Genomic DNA, 17,981 nt, shown 5'->3' with positions numbered 1-17,981 from the left:
GTCACCTCATGACTGAAAAGTTTTCCAGACCTTTCCACCAGTCTTCCACTTTTTTCATTCCGACTGCTGATTGCGTCAGCTGACCTTAAAGTGTGTCACACTTGTTGCGGCATCAGAATTTCGTAAATTAAAACAAGAAACATGTTGCAATCTTCTTCTTCATCAGAAGAAAATAACCAAAATTAGAGTAGTAAACAGAGAAGGCTTTCCAGTTCCGGCGCACTTCTAATTGCCTAGTTGTCTTATGCCAAACTTATTGTCTGGTGATGGATGTGCCACTTTCTCTCTCGTCCGTTTCTTCTTCTTCGTCTCTCGCTCGAATCGATTGTCTTCGTGGGAGAGATATCTGACGTCTCCACGCGAGAAACACTCTCTTCATCTTCTTCGTCTCCTCCATCGCAACACTCTTTCTTCCATGCGAAGCTACACCGCATCAGCGTTTTCTTCTCCTTCTTTCTCTACACTCTTCCTCCGCCTCCAACTTTCTCAATACTGTTTTACTTTTTTCTCCTTTACAATCCATCCATCTGCTGACTCATTTTCAAATTGAACAGATTCGGCGCGAGAATTCCGAATTTATAGTTAGAAATTTCCGTTGTATTCTTTTCGTAGGGTTTTGCTCTCCTAGTTTTTTTCTTTCACTCAAATTTTAGAGAGGAAGTGCACTTCCTGCAAAACATTTATCTAGCTCTTTTTGCATGAGCTTTTTTATCTTCTAGTTTTATTCTTCTTGTCAATTCAAGTACACTTCTAGAACTTAGTTTTCAGATTCAGAATTCTAATTTTCAATCATCTTGGATTCAGAATAGATGTTGCCACGGGGATTCCAAACAGCGAACTTGACGAAAAGCTGCGTAGGTTGCATTGAACCTAACGACAAACTGCGTAGTTTCCAATATTTCTTTTTTTTTCAATATTTTTCTGTTTCTCGCTCGAAACATAAAAAGGGCTTCTTGTGACAAAACGATTCACCGAAAATCATCTATCATCAAACACCACTTCTCTGAAACTCAATTCGATTGTTTTCCCCATTTTTTCCCTATCAGCAAAACGATAACAAACTAATTCTGTATGTTCTCGTGTTGCTAAACTCGGATTTTTTTACATTTCAAATAACTATTTACCAGCCAGTTTTGTTTCGAACAAAAAAGTTTTGTGATCAATGTGCATCAGTGAACCGATAAATGTCAACAAAGCCCCTCCTAGGCTCTTCGATTGGCACTTTACGAGCAAAGTCAAATACTGATTTGATTGGCCTTCTATCTCGGAAGAGAAGGATCAAGAGGCGAATCTCTAGATCGCTTTTTGCTGTTCTCGCTATTCAATCTGTTTAACCTTCACCAAACGCATCCTATTTCCTATTTCATTCCTGAATAGGCAAACGGGAATACTATACTCCTCTGCTAACCACTTTCATTTACATTCTTGAATATCAAATCAGTGTGGGTGTGGTAACTACACATCGAAAAACACAGATTATTCCACCAAAAAACTCCCTTCTCCCTCGTGACGTATATTCTCCCGCAATCGTCATTACCTTCTGAAATTGGTCATTTATTATCCTCCATATATAATCAATGCAGATTTTAACCGGTTTTTTCTTTGCTGGCCCACTATTGTTCATCACTAATTTGTTCAGTTGTTGGCTGTTCGTACTTCACCTAATGCAATTAGAACTCCAAATGAGTCATCAGAAATTATTGATTTCAATCATTCCCGCATTATTTGTTATCAGTTGTTATAGGCGACCCTCATGTCGCTCCCTTTCCTCCCGCTTATCGTGCGCTTGACCTGAATTTTGCCCTTTGGAATTTTCCTCTCCGTTTGTACGCTCACAAATACATAGCAATTCGAAAAGAAACCCCGCAATTGTGACGCTCGAGTATTAGTGTTTTTTGGCAGTTTTTCGATGTGTAATCCATTCGGAATTTCATATTACCCTGCGATATACTAAATCACACAGCTGTTCGATTTTTTATAGCGGAAGTGTTTGGGAGCAAGGACAAATACAAAGCAGCACACAGCGTCGAAGCACCCCAAACTTTTTGTTTGCTCGAGAGCCTTGTGTCAAAAACTAGCAGATATTCCATCCTCAACACTTTTTGACGCGCGCCTCCTCATCATCAGAAGGCGAAATCTGTCAGATTCGACCCCAGATATCCGGTTGTCATTTAAGAATACTCTCATTTCTCGATCGATCGCTCAAAAAACATTCATTTGCTGGTTGGAATAGTAGCATTTAGCTTCTGGTTTCCCATGGTCAGACCAGTTCTCCTTCCCACTCCATTCTCTTGCTTTTTGTCCACACGTGGCTGAGCGTTGTAGTGTGTTTTCGGCCGCAGTATTACGTATGGGTTTATAGTGTTCGTCCCACTCGTCACCGATTGTTTTTACATAGCTTCCGTTCTTTTTTCTCTTCCGTTTCTTTTTGCGATCCCAAACGATTATCCTTCTTTTTTTTCAGATAGTCATGGATTTGACCGAACAACAAATTCGCGGATTGCCGCACCAAGATCTCATAAACTGCTTCCTACAGATGCGAGAAGAGTTCAACGAATTCCAGACGAGTTCATCGGAAATCGAAAAAATGATGGACACAGAGATGGATGAGTTGAGGTCGAAATTGAAAAAGGAGGAGAGCAAAGTAGGCCAACTGACAACGGAGCAGTTGAAAAATAAGGTTTGGTTTTTTTTTTGTGGCTCTCTGATAGATCTTTATCTTTTGAAGTGTGTGCCCATAATAACATGTGAATTGCCCTATAATCCTCTGACTCGAATATTGTTTTTCAAATTTCGAACATAGATTTTTTTTCAGGACAGACAAGAAGAGTCACGAGTTCAATGGATTAATCTAGAAGAACAATTACGACGAGAGAACGCAGAACTTCAAGAAAGATGCGAAAGGCAAAAAGAACGAATTTTGAAGTTAGAACAGCGAAACGACGCTTTGGAGACATCCGAGCGGAACAAAGAGTTTCTCTCGTTAGATCTAGGAACCAAACTCGATCAAGCCGTTGAAAAAATCGCCATGCTGGAGTGTGAGCTACATGAGAAACAAGAACGTGAACACGAGCACATTCGAACATCAGAGAGACCTCGTTTGATAGTCGAGCCATTGAGAAATGACCCAGAAATGCTGCCAGATGAACCTTCTCCTGGTCCAAGCAAAGAAGAATTCAGAATGAGTGAGTTTTTCATTTAATGCATTGCCTAACCCTAAAACAGCTGTAGGCATCGATGACGTTCACATGGAAGATGTTCAAGACACAATGGAGGAAACCATTTCGAAAATTGATGAAGTTTGCATCGACGACAACAAGAACATTCAAGCGAAGGTGTGTTTATTCTTCCTCACAATCTTGCATACAGACCTTGCAAAAAACTCCCCTTGAACAAACATTTGTCTACCCTTTCATGGAGTTCCTGTGCCAACAATCGCATAGTTTTCAGAATCGAAGTGTATCCACCGGAACGGGCGCCGGGGCTTGTATCAATCGAATCGTCAAAGATCTGATGACAAAAGTCGAGCGATTGGATTCGATTTTGTCGACTATCCGTGTGTCCAACTCGTCTAACAACAATTCTGTTCATCTAACCACAACACGGGCCTAGATTCTTTTCTAGTTTCTTTCCTTTTTTTCCTTTTCTGTGACTTTTCATTCTCAGGGATTTCTCATCACTTTTCTATTCATTCGTTTCTCTCCCCCTTTTTTATCCCATGACATCATGTATAATGGTAAGTTTTAAATCTCCGCGTTCCTTTTTTTATTTGCCTTGAAACTGCTCAAAATCTGGTTAAATGCCATTGCAATTGTTGATTTTCACTAATTCTCTCCCAAATGTTTAAGTGCCTCTTATCAAATGTCAAATATGCTTTATATCCGTCACCAATGAAGAAGTTAAAAAAAGGAATGATTGCGAAGTGAGCACATGACAGAGAAGAAAAAAATGATGCAATAGAATTTAGAATTTGATAAATTAAAAAGGGTTAGTATCTAGCAATTTTTTGAAACGGCGAACGCCAGCATTCGTCCAATAACTGAGTTGTCACAGCAGCATTCAATTGATTTATCGGAAAGCGTCAGGATGCAAACATCTTTTCGTGAACGCGTCTGACAGGTGAAGATTGAGCATTCATCGCTGGAGTAGGCGTTGACAAATCGAGGAATCGAGGATGGGTTGACTGGATTTTCAAGTTGTATAACATGTTTATTCAGTCCTCCCAGACGGCTTCGTTCTTTAGAAATGTCTTCAGAAGAGAGCCTAATAGGCTGCACTTGTTCACCATATGGGACCTATAACAAGTCATAATTTGTATTTCTTACAAAATTGGCCAGAACCAACCTCAAACCGGAAATTCTTCTCATGACCGTCGCCTCTTGATAAAATCCATTCACGACTCGTGGCACTGTCACCGAGATCAACCAGCAAATTTACAGAAACTCGGGCTCCAGCAGGAATATCCCCAACTTTAGCGTTGCCTTTCACATCGAGACCCTCATTTGATTTCAATTCAACACCTTCCATATCCTTCTCTGAATTGTTAGCGATTCCAAATCGGATCGCGGTATATTGTCCATCGTTAAGTCTTGGATAACAGATAGCTAACACCAATCCGTTGCCCTCAATCACATTCAGCAATTCGATTTCTTTCTCTTCAATATAGGACGCATCCATGATTTGACGACTTCCAGCTGCCGAGAAATCCACGTCAATAAGTAGATCGAGTGCGTTACTTTCTGGTTTCGTTGCTTTACCATTCACGGCTTCTGCAAAAAGAAAATTGAAAAATTGGATAAATGTTTCAGTCACTTACTTGGTTTCACCTCAACCTGTTTCTTCACATGCTTCTTGGGTTTCCCCTCTGGTTCGCTGTCTTCCTCCTCCTCTTCCTCATCTGATTCTTCTTCACTCTCCTCTTCCTCTTCATCTTCGTCTTCATCTTCTTCAGATTCTTCCTCAGCATCTTCTTCCTCATCCTCACCGTCCTCTTCGTCTTCCTCATCCTCTTCTTCTTCTTCTTCCTCGTCTTCGTCATCTTCTTCCTCTTCCTCACTGTCGTCCAGCTTCAGCTCATTTGGTGCATGAGCCTCTTTTCTCAAACTTGGATCACTAGAAGTCGCAGGGAACTCCGGAAGATCAATGTATTTGGTGCATCGTTGATTCAAAACGTGTGATAATGATCCCAATTGGAATTGATCTCGTTCCTTGAAACTACTGATTAACTCAGGAGCCGGCTTTTTCGACATGAAAATCTCTTCCATGTGTTGAGATAAAATTTCAGTGTTGAACATCAAATTTCGCAGGAATCGACATCGATCACGTACGTCGTAGCTGAGATCAAAACGAGCTAGTTGGAAGACGTACTGAACGATTTTTTCGGAATCGTCCCGTTTCACAAGCCACAACTTGACGGCCAGTTTTAGAGCTTCCAATTTGACCAATTCGTTTTCAGTCGAGAATTTCTTTGCGATTAGTCTGAGAAGGTCTGGAGCCATATGAATGACTTGATCAACATGAGTTGCCACTAGCCAAATGACACACGCTCTTGCCTGAGCAGCAACCATTTTCGGCATAAGTCTCATGAGTCGGGAAAGAAGATTAACTGGTGCGGATGCGTGCAAGAGCCTCTTGATAACCACAACTGCTGAGCAAACCACTTTTTCATCAGAAGACGAAATCAGTTGGACGAGTCCGGTCATACATTGATCAGATACTGCTCCAACTCTTACTGCACACCTTCCAATCGCTTCCACAGCTGGTGATGCTAGGTCTGACATGTGAACATATGTCTGCAAAAAAGAAATATTTGAGTACTGTTTTCTAGGTAGTCAATATGTTACCTGTAGCTCTCTCAAAATAATATGGACATTTGCTTCAGATACCAAACTAGTGAGCACATGTAGTTTGAGCTGTTTGACAAGGGAACTATCGCAGGAACGAACGAAGAAAGACTTGAGGAAAGGATCGAACATAGTCTGAAACATTGGAAAAATTATGAAAACCGAAAAAATAATTCCCATATCAAGACAAGTTCACTGATACACAACCAAGCAGCACTCTTTGTGGGGACAGCTTAAAAGTATCAAAAAATGATACCAGACAGGGACAATTTTCTGTTGCAAGTGCTTGAATTTCTCAGCTCACTTCAAAAAAATGAAAAATAACGACAACATAAAAATGAGGGATGATTGGATTGTGAGAATCTCAAATTGAGGATTCATCTCAATCCACACACATGCTTCCATGCTTTCAGTTGCATATCAGCGCACTTTTGAGATGGCGAAAGTTCCCTCCGCTACCGGATTCTGTTCGCAGATCGTTGCAATGTTGGTCAGCACCACGTATTGCGTCTCACGAGGCCCTCGGAGAAGTCGAACCAGGGCGCGAGCAATCTGAATTTAGAATATATATTTTTCAGATATAGACCGTGTTGGCTACTTGAGAAAGCTGAGCTTTGGGAGCCACGTGGTAGAACAGTTGTACCACTGCCATCACGACTGAGCAATTTCGAGATTGTAACAAGGGGCGAGCCGAGTTCAGAAGAAGAACAATATCTGTATCTGGTGGTGTCTTATCCGGATCGGCTAATTCATTCCTTGCATATCTCGTGAGCATATTTATCATCACAATTTGACCCCATTCATCCACATCAGCCAATCCGCGGCATAGAGCTCGAAAGTGTTTGTGAAGAAGATCAAGTCGATGCGGGCAGATCTCATCAAATGCATACACAGCGCTTCCCAACACCAGACTTCTCCTATCAGCTAAGAGGAAGTCGATGCAATCTACCAGCTGAGGTTCCAGTTCCGGTTCCAGTAAATAGAGCTTCGGTATAGCGTGAGCTGCAACTTTCCGTACGTATGGACTCATGTCTCGGACGGCATCTTTGATCGAGAGAAGCATAATAGGAGCAACCATCGGAACACGGATTGACGTCAATACGCGCAGAGCACTCCCACGTATCAACTGATTCGGGTCTTTGAGGGCTCGTTGGAATGTGGAAATCGAGAGAAGTGCGAGATCCTGTTGCTCTTCGGCGTATCGCACCAGATAGACGAAGACTAGTTTTTTTAGCTCGACATTTTTGGCTGCCACGTTTTTGACTACAGCCGCAAATAGTTCACTGACATCTTTTCCTTTAGCAATTAGCTGAAAATAAACATCATCTGTGAAAAGATACAGTAGTATGAAAAACCTACATTAATAATTCGTTTCATAGCATCTACTTTTAAATTATCCTTGTTGCTATCCAACATTACTTTCAGATCAGCAAATCTTCTGAAATCCAAAATTTGTGGATGCCTTGAATTTTCAAGCGAATAACTTACGTTCTATTATCCAATATAACTCCACCCTCTGCGATCTCCATCTCAGGGCTGGTTAGCCCTTCGACGAACGACGTCATCTGAATGATTATCCGCTTTAGATGGGATGAAAAATGCCAGTAAAATTTATACATATATGAGTGTAATAGAAAACACATTAACAAAAATAGGTGAAAACTGAATACACAAAAATTTCATTCATCATAAACCAAGAGATTGAATATGTTGAGAGAGTTACACAGATCACGTCATAGACCAGTATTCACATAAAAACCATTTTTAGAGATATCAGTTGAAGAGTAAAGATAAAAGCATCCGAGTTAATAATTATTGTCCGAAACAACCAAAACCAAGAAGAAGATTCCGACGAGTGAAATGAAGACCAATGACAGCAGTCTGTTTTGTTGCATACGATCCCAGTTGGAATCCTTCCATGTTCACTCTGAAATTCAACTTGAATAAGTGTTCAATATGAATGTATCACCTTGGCTCAGCATAAAGATCATTCTGGGTGGCTGCAGCACTAATCAATGCATCCAGAGAATATAACTGAATGTTGTCGTTTCCATGTGACACTGCGAAGACTCCTCCGTCACGAGTGAATGAGATGTGACCCTGAAATTATATTTTTTGGATAAGCTTTCAAAGATACTGAAATACCTTGGCTCCAGCTTGCTCTGTAATTTCCGCTGCCACCAATCGTTGATAAGCCAAATCCCAGACCATAATAGTTCCGATGGCATCCAGTGAAACGAGATAACGACCACATGGGGAGAATTTGAGAGCGATTATGGGCGCTTTATGACCACTGAACAGGCGAACGCGAACTCCAGATACCACATCCCAAACTCGAACGTACCGATCTTCCGATCCTCCGGCAATGTAGTTACAGTTCGGATGATAGTCAATGCATCCAACATCTCCATACGCGTCAGGGAACATTCGAAGAGGCGTCATTCGATCAGTACTCCACATTGAAACGGTTTTATCGGCACTGGCAGTGGCAAAATAGTAACCCCGAGAACAGAATTGCGCTTGCCAGACCATTGATGGTAATCTGAAGATCACAACATTTCTCTGAGCATCCATACTCCACAATCGGACGGTTTTGTCTCCAGATGAAGAAAGTAGAAGACGCCGATCCGGTGAAAAGTTCACAGAAAACACTGGACCTCCATGACCAGTCAACCTTGCACTCGACGTCGATGCTTGTAGGTCATACATCTGTGATTGCACATTGTCTGCCGTCTCGATATCAATTTTCTCCAAGTACTCCATATCTCTCAACTTCTTCATTTTGTTCATTGGGTCCATCGCATTGATGACAATGGAAGAATCCGAAAGTCCCATGACAATGAAGCTGGAGTCATCGGAGAAATCGCAAGAAGCGACTCCAATGGGAGCATTAATCGTAGTGTACATGCAAATAGAAACTGGGGTTTCTGGAGAAATTATAGCCATTTTTCCAACGTCACGGAGCCAATTTCGTCGTTCCTCTCGGAGATGCTCGCTAAGAGGTGGGAGGGGGACACGATCGTGTGCTGGACAATGTTGAGACTGGAAAAAGGATAAGGATAAGTTTGAGGTAAGAGAGTTTCTAATTTCATTGAAAGCTTTTTCTATATTGCACAGCAGACATCAAAAACAACTAAACTTATTATGACACGTGTCTTTAATCAGTACAGTAGTAAAAAACCCCGTTTAATGATACTGCTCTATAAAACATTCATTCGTCCACTAGTAGAATATGGTACTTCAATAAGTTATCCCCCCAACAAAAAAGAACAAAGAAATATCGAATCTATCCAGAATTCCTTCACAAGAAGGCTTTATAGTAGGAATGTAGGCAGATATATTACTCCACAAGACTCAGATTACATGAATGCTAGTGAACGTAACCTCCTTCATGGTCTCTCCTCTCTGGAACACAGGCGACAAACAATTGATAAAAAACTGATATCTAAAATAATGTTAGGAAAAGTGGGTCTAAACCAGACTGACTTTTTCCAAGTGTCCACAAATAATCGAACAAGATCAAAATCAAGGTACAAATGGAAAAGAGCTAAAACAAAAATTAGGAAACCCACTTTTTCGTCAATAGGGCGCTTAGTAAAATGATTCAGTTACTGCTGAGCAATTGCTCAATTTTCTGGCCCTACTCTCTGTCCTCTATTATATGCATTATTTTATGTTCATTTATGCTTGACATGTCTTATTCTCCTCTCCCTATTTCTTTCTCACTCTAGTTCTAGTTCATTCTATTATTTTACATTTCCTCTCACTAGAATTCATTATTTATCCATTTGGAATCTGATTATCATGTATTTTAATGTTTTTTTCCTTTCTTTCCACGATTCTTGCAATCGTAAGTAAATAAATAAATAAATAAATAAGCTTGTGCGAATGAAATTTCCATAACTTACAGTTTGCATTTTCTTTCCCACATCTTTTCCTTTGGACTTCCTCTTCTCAATACTTTGCATCAATTCATCCTTAACCACCGAGAATAACATCTTGTGTCTTCTTTCTCCTTTACTTATAACTCCCAAAATTCCTCCCATTTGCGTCTCGATCATAGTTCGACTCACTGCACCATCGTCCGCATCTTGACCAGTAAGAAATATATGATTATCAGTGATTTAATATCAATAATAGCTTACTCTCAATACTGATGTGCTTGGCAATTATATTTTTGACTCCAATTAGTCTAGTTTGGATCAGTTCCAAATGTTTCATCGTTGGTTTCGATAGCTTCACAACGAATTTGTTATCCCGGAGAGTTCTGACGTATTCGTTAGGCCGCAGTGTCATCGCATCTTCGATAAGTGACAGTCTGTAGACGAATTCGGAAAAACATTCCGGAATGAAAACTTTGAATCGATTGAAGAAAACACGAGCAGTTGGGGCGTGCTTCTCGATTAAGGCAATGTAGCTGTGTGCGAATATTGGGAACAGAAGTTGACTGAATTCTGCTTGGATGACGTCGGAACAGTCGTTGGCGTGTTTGACAAATGTATCAAATTCCACAGAAATAGCTTCTCTGAAACTTTCAGGAGCTGGCAATCGATTTAACGGGTTATTCTTTATATTATTCTCGGCTCTTTATGACAAGGGGGGGGGGGGGNCCATGAGAAAAGGGGGGGGGGGGCCATAGGTAAAAATGCGGACTAAGTTAAGATTTACCAATTTTTTCAAGTTTTTCGAATGTTTCTATAAAAATTTTGTACTTTGCGCATGTTTCCACAAAAATGTGTCATTTCAAAAAATTTCAGTTTAGTACGGTTTTTTGCATGAAAAACACTGTTTTTCCCATTGTGACTGTGTAATTTGAAGTTATTCAGCTAATTTCAGATTTTTTCAGGCTTAGTAACAAAAAAATAGACAAAAAATATGCAAAAAAAACGACATAAACTGAAATTTTCAAAAAATTATGAAAAGTGTTCAAAGTTCGAAATTTTAATGGAAACGGTCACAAAACTTGAAAAAATCGGTAAATCTCAACTCAGGCATAATTTTTCCACTTGGGCCCCCCCCCCTCTTTCTCATGGGCCCCCCTTGTCATCAAGAGCCGAAAAATCGGGGCTGTGGAAGAGTCTTTTCTCCCAAAAAGTCGCAAAATATGTTTTTTTCTAAATTTAAAAAAAAACTGCCGGTAAACGGGTTTTCCGTTTATAAACGGATGAGAATCGAGAAAAAAAGAATCACAAATATTTTCCAACTACGGTAGTTCGGCCGTGGCCGCGGCTACCAGATTTCCTCTTCCACAGCTCCGATTTTGGCATACGAGCATAATAAATATATGCTTTTTGAAACAGTAAACATCACATTTGAAAAAAAAAACCTACTCTGGTGGCAATCCACTGGTTCCCTCGTTTCGTAGAATGGGTCCTGCTTCTCTCGTCAATTGCTCTTCAGTTTCTGTTAAACCATTTTTCCGTAAATACTCGAGAACCGCTTGCAACGAGTCATTCGTCATTGGTTTTGAGAAGAAATCTTCTCCCGGATGATTGTTGTTCATCGAATTCATTGGTGGCGAATCGAAAAATTGACTATTCGAGTTTTCGTTGTCGTTCAAGTTCATAATCTGAAATTCGAGAAAGAATCATTTTACCATTATTTAGCTGAGAAAAAAAAATCAATAAGATAGGGACTACAATAAGATAAATGAAATTGAGTATGTCATCTGCTTCACAATAACGAGAACTCTGGGGAATGTCTTTTATATGGTCATTTCTTCTTCACATCTTTTCTTATCCCAATTCAATACAGAGTAGTTCGGTGGGGCGCGAATGCCAACAGCGACCGTCGCGTACTATCTTAATTGCTCTGTTGAAAATTAGAGAGCATATTATGAAATATCACTGCTCTTCTTCAATCATGTAGTTTGTAGTGTATACCTTTACAGTTTTCCAATCGAAATCTATCACCAACACTATCTTTTAGCTGTAACTGCACAATCTTATTGTTTACGTATCTTATCAGTCGTGTCCATTTTCTGTCTTAGATAACAAATTGCATCCCTATTTGACTTTGGAAAGGCAGAAAAAGAGATTCAGAATACAGGGAAAATATAATAACTCACCCATTTTGAATTCAATTGGAATATTACAGTTTCTAGTTAGTATAAAGTTCTTCTCAACGGAATTTGATTTCACACGTCGAATGCATGAATAAAAAGGATCCGGAGGAAGATGAGACGAAGAAGAAGCCTACATTTAAGAAGGAGAGACGCAGACATGTGTTCATGTAAGGATCGATAGGAGACGGAGAGACATGCGCCGAAACAGGGGGAGAAGAAGAAGGAGTAGGTCGAAGGGAGTGCTCCTCTTCTTTACTTTTTCATGAACACTAATACAACGTCTTCTTCCTCTTCCTCTTCAGCGCCATCAAAGGATAATGGGAGGAAATCACATAGTCCCGAAATAGATGTGGATGGTTTGAAACCTGATTGTTCTTCTCCAGAAAAAGTGGAGAAGCAGCCGGAAGCAGGTGGAGGTGTTGAACAGAACACTGTGAAGCAGCGTGGAAATGAAGTGAGTTTTTTGAATGGTTTCGAAACAATGATGGATTAGAAGACTTAGAATTTTTAAATGAGAAATTAGGTTAGAATACAGAAAAAGCCTGATTTTGATAAAGAAAATAATCATAAAACTACAGTAAGACATCTCTGAAAAATGATTTCGAACATTTTGGCTTGACTTGAAGTATAGACCTTCTGATCTAAAAAAATGAGAATTGGGATATTATTCTGGTACAACAAAATCGAAGCTGTGGAAGAGAAACATTGTGACCGAAGTTCCCTCAACGACAACTACAGTAACCTAAGAATATTTTCATTTTCCGGATTTCATTTCTCGATTTTCGTGCGTTTTCTGTCAATTTTTTCACTATTGAAAAGTTTTGTTTCTCAACTTTTTTGGGGAAAAATAAGATAAAACTCGACAAAGTAGTGAAAAACGAGAAAAAAAGAAATTATTAGGTTACGGTAGTTGCAGTTGTGGAACCTTCAGCCACGGCCACCGGCGTTTCTCTTCCACAGCTCCGATTGTTTTGTACTAGTATAATGCGGAAAAAAAGAAAATATTCAAATTTCAGGCTACTTCGAAAAACACTCTATCTACTCCTAACCAACGACCCCGCACTACAAGCAGCACCTTTGATGGTACAGAAGCTCTGATCGCCACCCTCTCCGCATGGGACTGGGTAACAATCGACGGTCTGAAACTGCCAGCAGTCTCCAGGAACAAGGAACGCTACGTGGCTGTTCATATGGTTCAACTCAAACTTTTGAGCAAATTCCCATCGGATATTCCATCAGAGATCACTCGAAAATTTACGATGAGCTCTTTCAAAATGACTGTAGCCGAAGCTTGGACGTTCAATTCCATAAATGCAGTGATCAGAAAATTCGATCTAGGATGTCAACTGTTCACCGCGAATGATGAACTTGTTAAGCTGAACGATGTCCAGTTGTTCTATTTGAACGTGAAGCTGTTGAACTTGTATCGAGTGAATAAGGATTATGAGAAGGCGATCGCGACAACGGAAAACAATATTCAGTTGTTGGCAACTGCGATGCAGTTAAAGGAACAAGTTGAAAGTGATATTCAGGTATAATGTTTTTAGATTCTTTAAAAAATTTTAACTTCCCAGTTTTCAGGCAGTTCGTGCAGAACTTGGTCGACTTGAAAAGAGCTACATAGTCAGTGAGTCCAAACTTACTGACTAGAATCACAAAAGTTAGCTTTAAGATAACATGACGCAGGGAAACACGACACAACAACAATCACAAAAGATCATATCGTACCAATCATAGCTCTCTTGTTTATTAAAAAATCGTAAAATTTGTTGTTTGTTTCGTTTTGTTTTCACTAATAAATGTCACATACTTTGAACGCAAAGAAATAGGAAGCAATCGATGACTATGTACAGGAAATTATCTTCAAGGAGTTTACAAAGAGAAGGAGCAATTAAAAACTGAAAATGTTTTTTAGACCTGAATAGGGGTGAATCGAGAAAAAAAGAAGTTCGATGAATTTGTAGAAATGCACTGTTGAGAGATGGACGGAAAGTAGATTTCAATAAGAAGACACACATTGATTTAGAACAAGAAAAAAGGCTAAAACGATAGCATTTTGCAGATGGCCTTCAACGGCATACATATTGTACTTCCAAACGTTTTGCACACATCCGAGAAGGAGATTTGGGCATGTGATCCGTTAGTATACTTTACATATGTACAACCGTCAGCATGCTGATCTCCAATTCGGTAGTAGTCTCTGAAAATATTCAGATTTCAGAGTTTGTACTACTATTTCTCTGGTTTAATTCCAATGCGCGTTGCGGATAACCTACGAGGGTGGGCGGGGTTTAGTCCGGTAAAGTAAATGTATTTTTTGTGATTTGTCGGATTTTTGTGAGAAAAATTTAACGTTTTGATTTTTTAAAGAAAATCGGAATAATAGGTCAGAAAATAATTACAAAAAGTACATGATCCTTAACAATTTCTCTACTGGACCTAAGCTCCGCCCACCCTCGATTTTTTGACCGAAACGCGCTTCTTAATAAGATCATAGTAAAACTACCAGGAAAAGGCCTATCAATAATTCTTCTATTAATAAAAGATCAAGAAAACGAGCTGAAAAAGAATCTTACGGCAGTGAAGCGTGAAACTCGAATCCGTGCATTTTGTAGAAGGAGAGCGCGGCCGAGTTTGTGGATAATACATGAAGGAAGACAACTCGGGTGTACGGTGGATGATCAATCAGTGAAGCCATCAAATTGTTCAGCAATCGCGTGGCGAGACCCAATCTTCGGAACTTTTTGTTTACTGCGATGGAGAGAATATAGGTGACATGGACGTTCGATTCGGAAATAATATCTTGGTCCTAAACATAAATCGTATTTAATAATAATTAGAAAAGACCACAATACCTCGAGGTTACAGTCCGTTACAAATTTGGTTTCCGAAACAATCATAGCTGCAAGATTCTCCCCATCAAAAAGACCGGTCGACGTCAGTCCTCCGGAGACAACTTCATCGTACCAAAAATCTGGATACTGTATTGGAAATGACTCATTGCATAACGTCTCAACTGCTATTCGATCATAAGGTTTCAGCTTTCGAAGTGTGAACGAATCGGCGAGAGATGCTGCTGGCTTGAGTACTTCTGATGATGATGATGGTGTCATTCCGTCTTCGTCTATCCACAAGCCTCTACTCTGAAAAATGGAATCGTTGGTGGAGATCTCGAAAATCAAGAAAACCAAGAAGTTGGCAATTACAGCTGCGTGGAGCATTTAAAAATGACTAAAGAGGACGATATTATGCTGGTCTGAGAAATAAAAGGTTGAGACGCAGAGAAAAAGTGTCTGCGTCTCCACCTTATGTGTGCTATTTAGGCTCTCCGCTTCGATATCGCTACCGTATTTAGACTGCAAAAAATACTCTCTAACCTTTTTTTTCTCAGACAAGCATAATAGCGAGAAATGTGGATATTCTGAGACTACAAGACCAAAAAAAAAACAAAAAGCCGCTCAGCGTTTTATGTCTCGAACAAGCGTTTGGGAAGCTCCCATTTCTGTCACTTATCAAATTTAAATCGACATTTGACAGATGGGTATGTGTGGAAGAAAAAGAAAAGAGTGGGGCTGCATTCGAAACAAAATTGTGGAACAACTAAAAAGGGAAGGTTTTTTAGACAACGGTTGAGATTTGCTCAAATTTTGCATACTTATAATTTAAGACATGCTCTATACGATGACGAAAAAATCTTTAGCCTGTTCTCACTCCCAGGCCGAAAAACTTTGTCTGAAATTTTGGGCCGTTTTCGGTGCGCTGGGGATTTCGGCTTCCCCTTCCCTCCTCTACCAATTCCGCGTGAGAGGAAAATATCGGTTGTGTGGTGTTGTGGTAAGAGGGTGGCTCATTAGGATTGACTATGCTGGTTCGACCCCCACTGTGGTAAAACTTTTTTTTGCATTTTTTGAAACTAATTTTTGATTCCAAGTTTGCCCCCCTAGGCACTATATGACACGTTTTGATTAATTTCAAAAGTTTTCAAAGAAAAAAAGATTTCATGAGAGTTTGAGGAAAAAATAGATAATGGTCTTTTCGACCGGTTCTTACATCCTCGTATCGTTAAAAACGAAAATTTCAGTCTGAAAGTTGCTCAATTTTGCTCTTTTTGAGGTGGAGTACTGTGTAAATCGATCACATACAATATTCGAACCTATTTCTATATGTTTCAGTGAATTTCAAGCGATATTTCAGAAATTAGGGACTGTCAAAGTTCTAAAAACAATCAGATTTTGGAGATTTTTTGAGCCCAAAGACAACATTGGGCTGAAAAATCTGTCAGAATGCTATTTTTATCGTTTCTGAATAATTGGAACATTTTTTAAAACATTTTCAAAAAATCACTTTTGCAGTGTGGGGGACCCCATGGCGATTTTTTCAAAAATTTTCAAAAAAAAAGTTTTTTTTGAAATAGCTAATTTTTAACTTCGAAAAATGCACGTTTTGGTCAAATTTTAGAACTGAAATCACTTTCAGAGGCCATATTTCGGCTCCTTTTGAGAACGGGCTGAAAAATTTTTTGGATTCGGATTCAGCATGTTCGAAAGTACCTTTGTACAAATTTTGAGCACATTCTCAACCGTTGTCTAAAAAACCTTCCCTTGTAAGCAAAGACTCATTGACCACAAACTGCCTATGGCGGTGGCGTGCCAAAGAGGATTTTGTGACGTGGCATATGCAATAACATAACATAAAACAGGTTAGATAGTATTTTATGGATCCTACTCGGCTTCTAAAATGGCTTCTGGTGCGGGAAGAGACAGGAGAGAAGGAATGAGTCTAATTCAATTTCCGGTTCATTTTCACTATACGAAAAAAAGCAAGCCGGAAAGGGGGACCAGTGAAGACAAAAAACATGATGCATCCTTCTTTATAATTACTTCTTCTTTCCAGTAAATTTCCGTTTCAAATAATTTTTTCTCAAATGTAATAAATTTTTTAAAATAAATGTTTGACATACAAAAAATAATGGGAGTTTTGTCTCCAGGCTGTTATCGAATTTCACTCTAGTTTTACACAAAGCTATCCTATACGCTTTGGAATTTAGTGTGTCTCATCATTTTTTGAATTTCTCGCAATTTCAATTTTTAGAAACTAGAGACACATGGATCTCAGACTAATACTTGTCTCCAAGAGCAAAGCTCACTTGTTATAAGAGATGAAATGAGGCGGGTAAAAGTTTTTGGGATTGGAAGGAATGAAAAAAATGTAGTAGAGAGAAAGAAAGAAAGTGTGTGAGGTATTTTGAAGACGAGAAACAAGTTTCTCTCTATTCAACACAAACTACATTCATATCCAATTCGTTGTGCTCCACATGTGATCTTAATAACTTACCTTTCGAGATTTTGGATCGAATGACCATCCCATATGCGACGTTGTAGATCTACTTGTGTTCATCGTTTTTCTATTTTTTCAATCTTCGTTTCCTTTGCTTCAAGAACATCACAGCGACATATCCATCTCCTGAAAAATTGGTTTTTTGTCGAATTCAGTTTCAACACATAACATAAAACGATTGAAATGGGCCCTTCTCCAGAGTATTTCTCTGTGAAAGAGTGACGAGTTGTCAACCCCTCTCAGAAGGCGTGGCGGCAATGACACAACAGGGAATAATTCAAAAGAAGGGACCCGCTCTTCTTGCTTTTAGTGAAACTGGAGAGAGAGTGTGTGTGGTCAGTCGAGAGACACAGACAGTTCAGTATACCATTTTCTACATAGTGGAAAGTTGAGACGCAGAGCAAACCCATTTTCGCTAGCTCTCTCTCTTTATGACTTTTTCGTTGAAACAATACCAATTCAAAAAATAAAGCATGGAAAAGTTTATCGGGCATATATCTCGAATCTTTTCGCAAGCTTGAAAGCGAGGAAGCGTATTATTCTGGTATAATGGGGTATGGGCAAACTTGCAACTAAGAATCCCCATCATTTTGGAGTGTCTTTTCTCGATTCATTCGCTTTTCAGATGCCAGTCGAGGGACCAAAAATGGCGATTGTTACTGCGCTTTTGCCCGTGCCACTCAGTGTTTACGTCTTTGCTTTCGCTGTGTATGTCAATCTTTTCACACTTCATAATC

General features: G+C 39.5%; 5 protein-coding genes across 5 annotated transcripts; 2 read left to right on the top strand and 3 right to left on the bottom strand.

Moving 5' to 3' along the window:
* Nucleotides 1–2,470: 2,470 nt before the first annotated feature.
* Nucleotides 2,471–3,612, top strand: Cbr-nud-2 (the record flags this gene model as incomplete). The annotated part of the gene is made up of 4 exons (XM_002646126.1): nucleotides 2,471–2,680; nucleotides 2,816–3,185; nucleotides 3,232–3,335; nucleotides 3,451–3,612. The coding sequence occupies 4 exons, from the start codon at nucleotides 2,471–2,473 to the stop codon at nucleotides 3,610–3,612; spliced, it is 846 nt and encodes a 281-aa protein (XP_002646172.1).
* A 383-nt stretch (nucleotides 3,613–3,995) lies between these two features.
* On the bottom strand, nucleotides 3,996–7,408 carry Cbr-apb-3 (the record flags this gene model as incomplete). Its single annotated transcript, XM_002646125.1, has 8 exons — nucleotides 3,996–4,295; nucleotides 4,345–4,769; nucleotides 4,817–5,792; nucleotides 5,844–5,978; nucleotides 6,273–6,395; nucleotides 6,442–7,152; nucleotides 7,203–7,281; nucleotides 7,332–7,408. The coding sequence occupies 8 exons, from the start codon at nucleotides 7,406–7,408 to the stop codon at nucleotides 3,996–3,998; spliced, it is 2,826 nt and encodes a 941-aa protein (XP_002646171.1).
* A 247-nt stretch (nucleotides 7,409–7,655) lies between these two features.
* Nucleotides 7,656–11,409, bottom strand: Cbr-taf-5 (the record flags this gene model as incomplete). Its single annotated transcript, XM_002646124.1, has 6 exons — nucleotides 7,656–7,770; nucleotides 7,813–7,943; nucleotides 7,989–8,885; nucleotides 9,752–9,933; nucleotides 9,989–10,368; nucleotides 11,174–11,409. 6 exons carry the CDS (start codon nucleotides 11,407–11,409, stop codon nucleotides 7,656–7,658), a joined length of 1,941 nt encoding a protein of 646 aa, XP_002646170.1.
* A 760-nt stretch (nucleotides 11,410–12,169) lies between these two features.
* CBG23732 lies at nucleotides 12,170–13,557 on the top strand (the record flags this gene model as incomplete). Its single annotated transcript, XM_045235796.1, has 4 exons — nucleotides 12,170–12,365; nucleotides 12,606–12,691; nucleotides 12,924–13,439; nucleotides 13,489–13,557. The coding sequence occupies 4 exons, from the start codon at nucleotides 12,170–12,172 to the stop codon at nucleotides 13,555–13,557; spliced, it is 867 nt and encodes a 288-aa protein (XP_045091148.1).
* A 390-nt stretch (nucleotides 13,558–13,947) lies between these two features.
* CBG23731 lies at nucleotides 13,948–17,304 on the bottom strand (the record flags this gene model as incomplete). The annotated part of the gene is made up of 4 exons (XM_002646122.1): nucleotides 13,948–14,107; nucleotides 14,484–14,716; nucleotides 14,763–15,050; nucleotides 17,242–17,304. The coding sequence occupies 4 exons, from the start codon at nucleotides 17,302–17,304 to the stop codon at nucleotides 13,948–13,950; spliced, it is 744 nt and encodes a 247-aa protein (XP_002646168.1).
* Nucleotides 17,305–17,981: the final 677 nt, after the last annotated feature.

This window comes from Caenorhabditis briggsae (genome assembly GCF_000004555.2).
Source record: "Caenorhabditis briggsae complete genome, chrI, whole genome shotgun sequence".
NCBI lineage: Eukaryota > Metazoa > Nematoda > Chromadorea > Rhabditida > Rhabditidae > Caenorhabditis > Caenorhabditis briggsae.
Note: the sequence above shows the minus strand (reverse complement) of the source record. Positions and strands in the feature narration are given on the sequence as shown.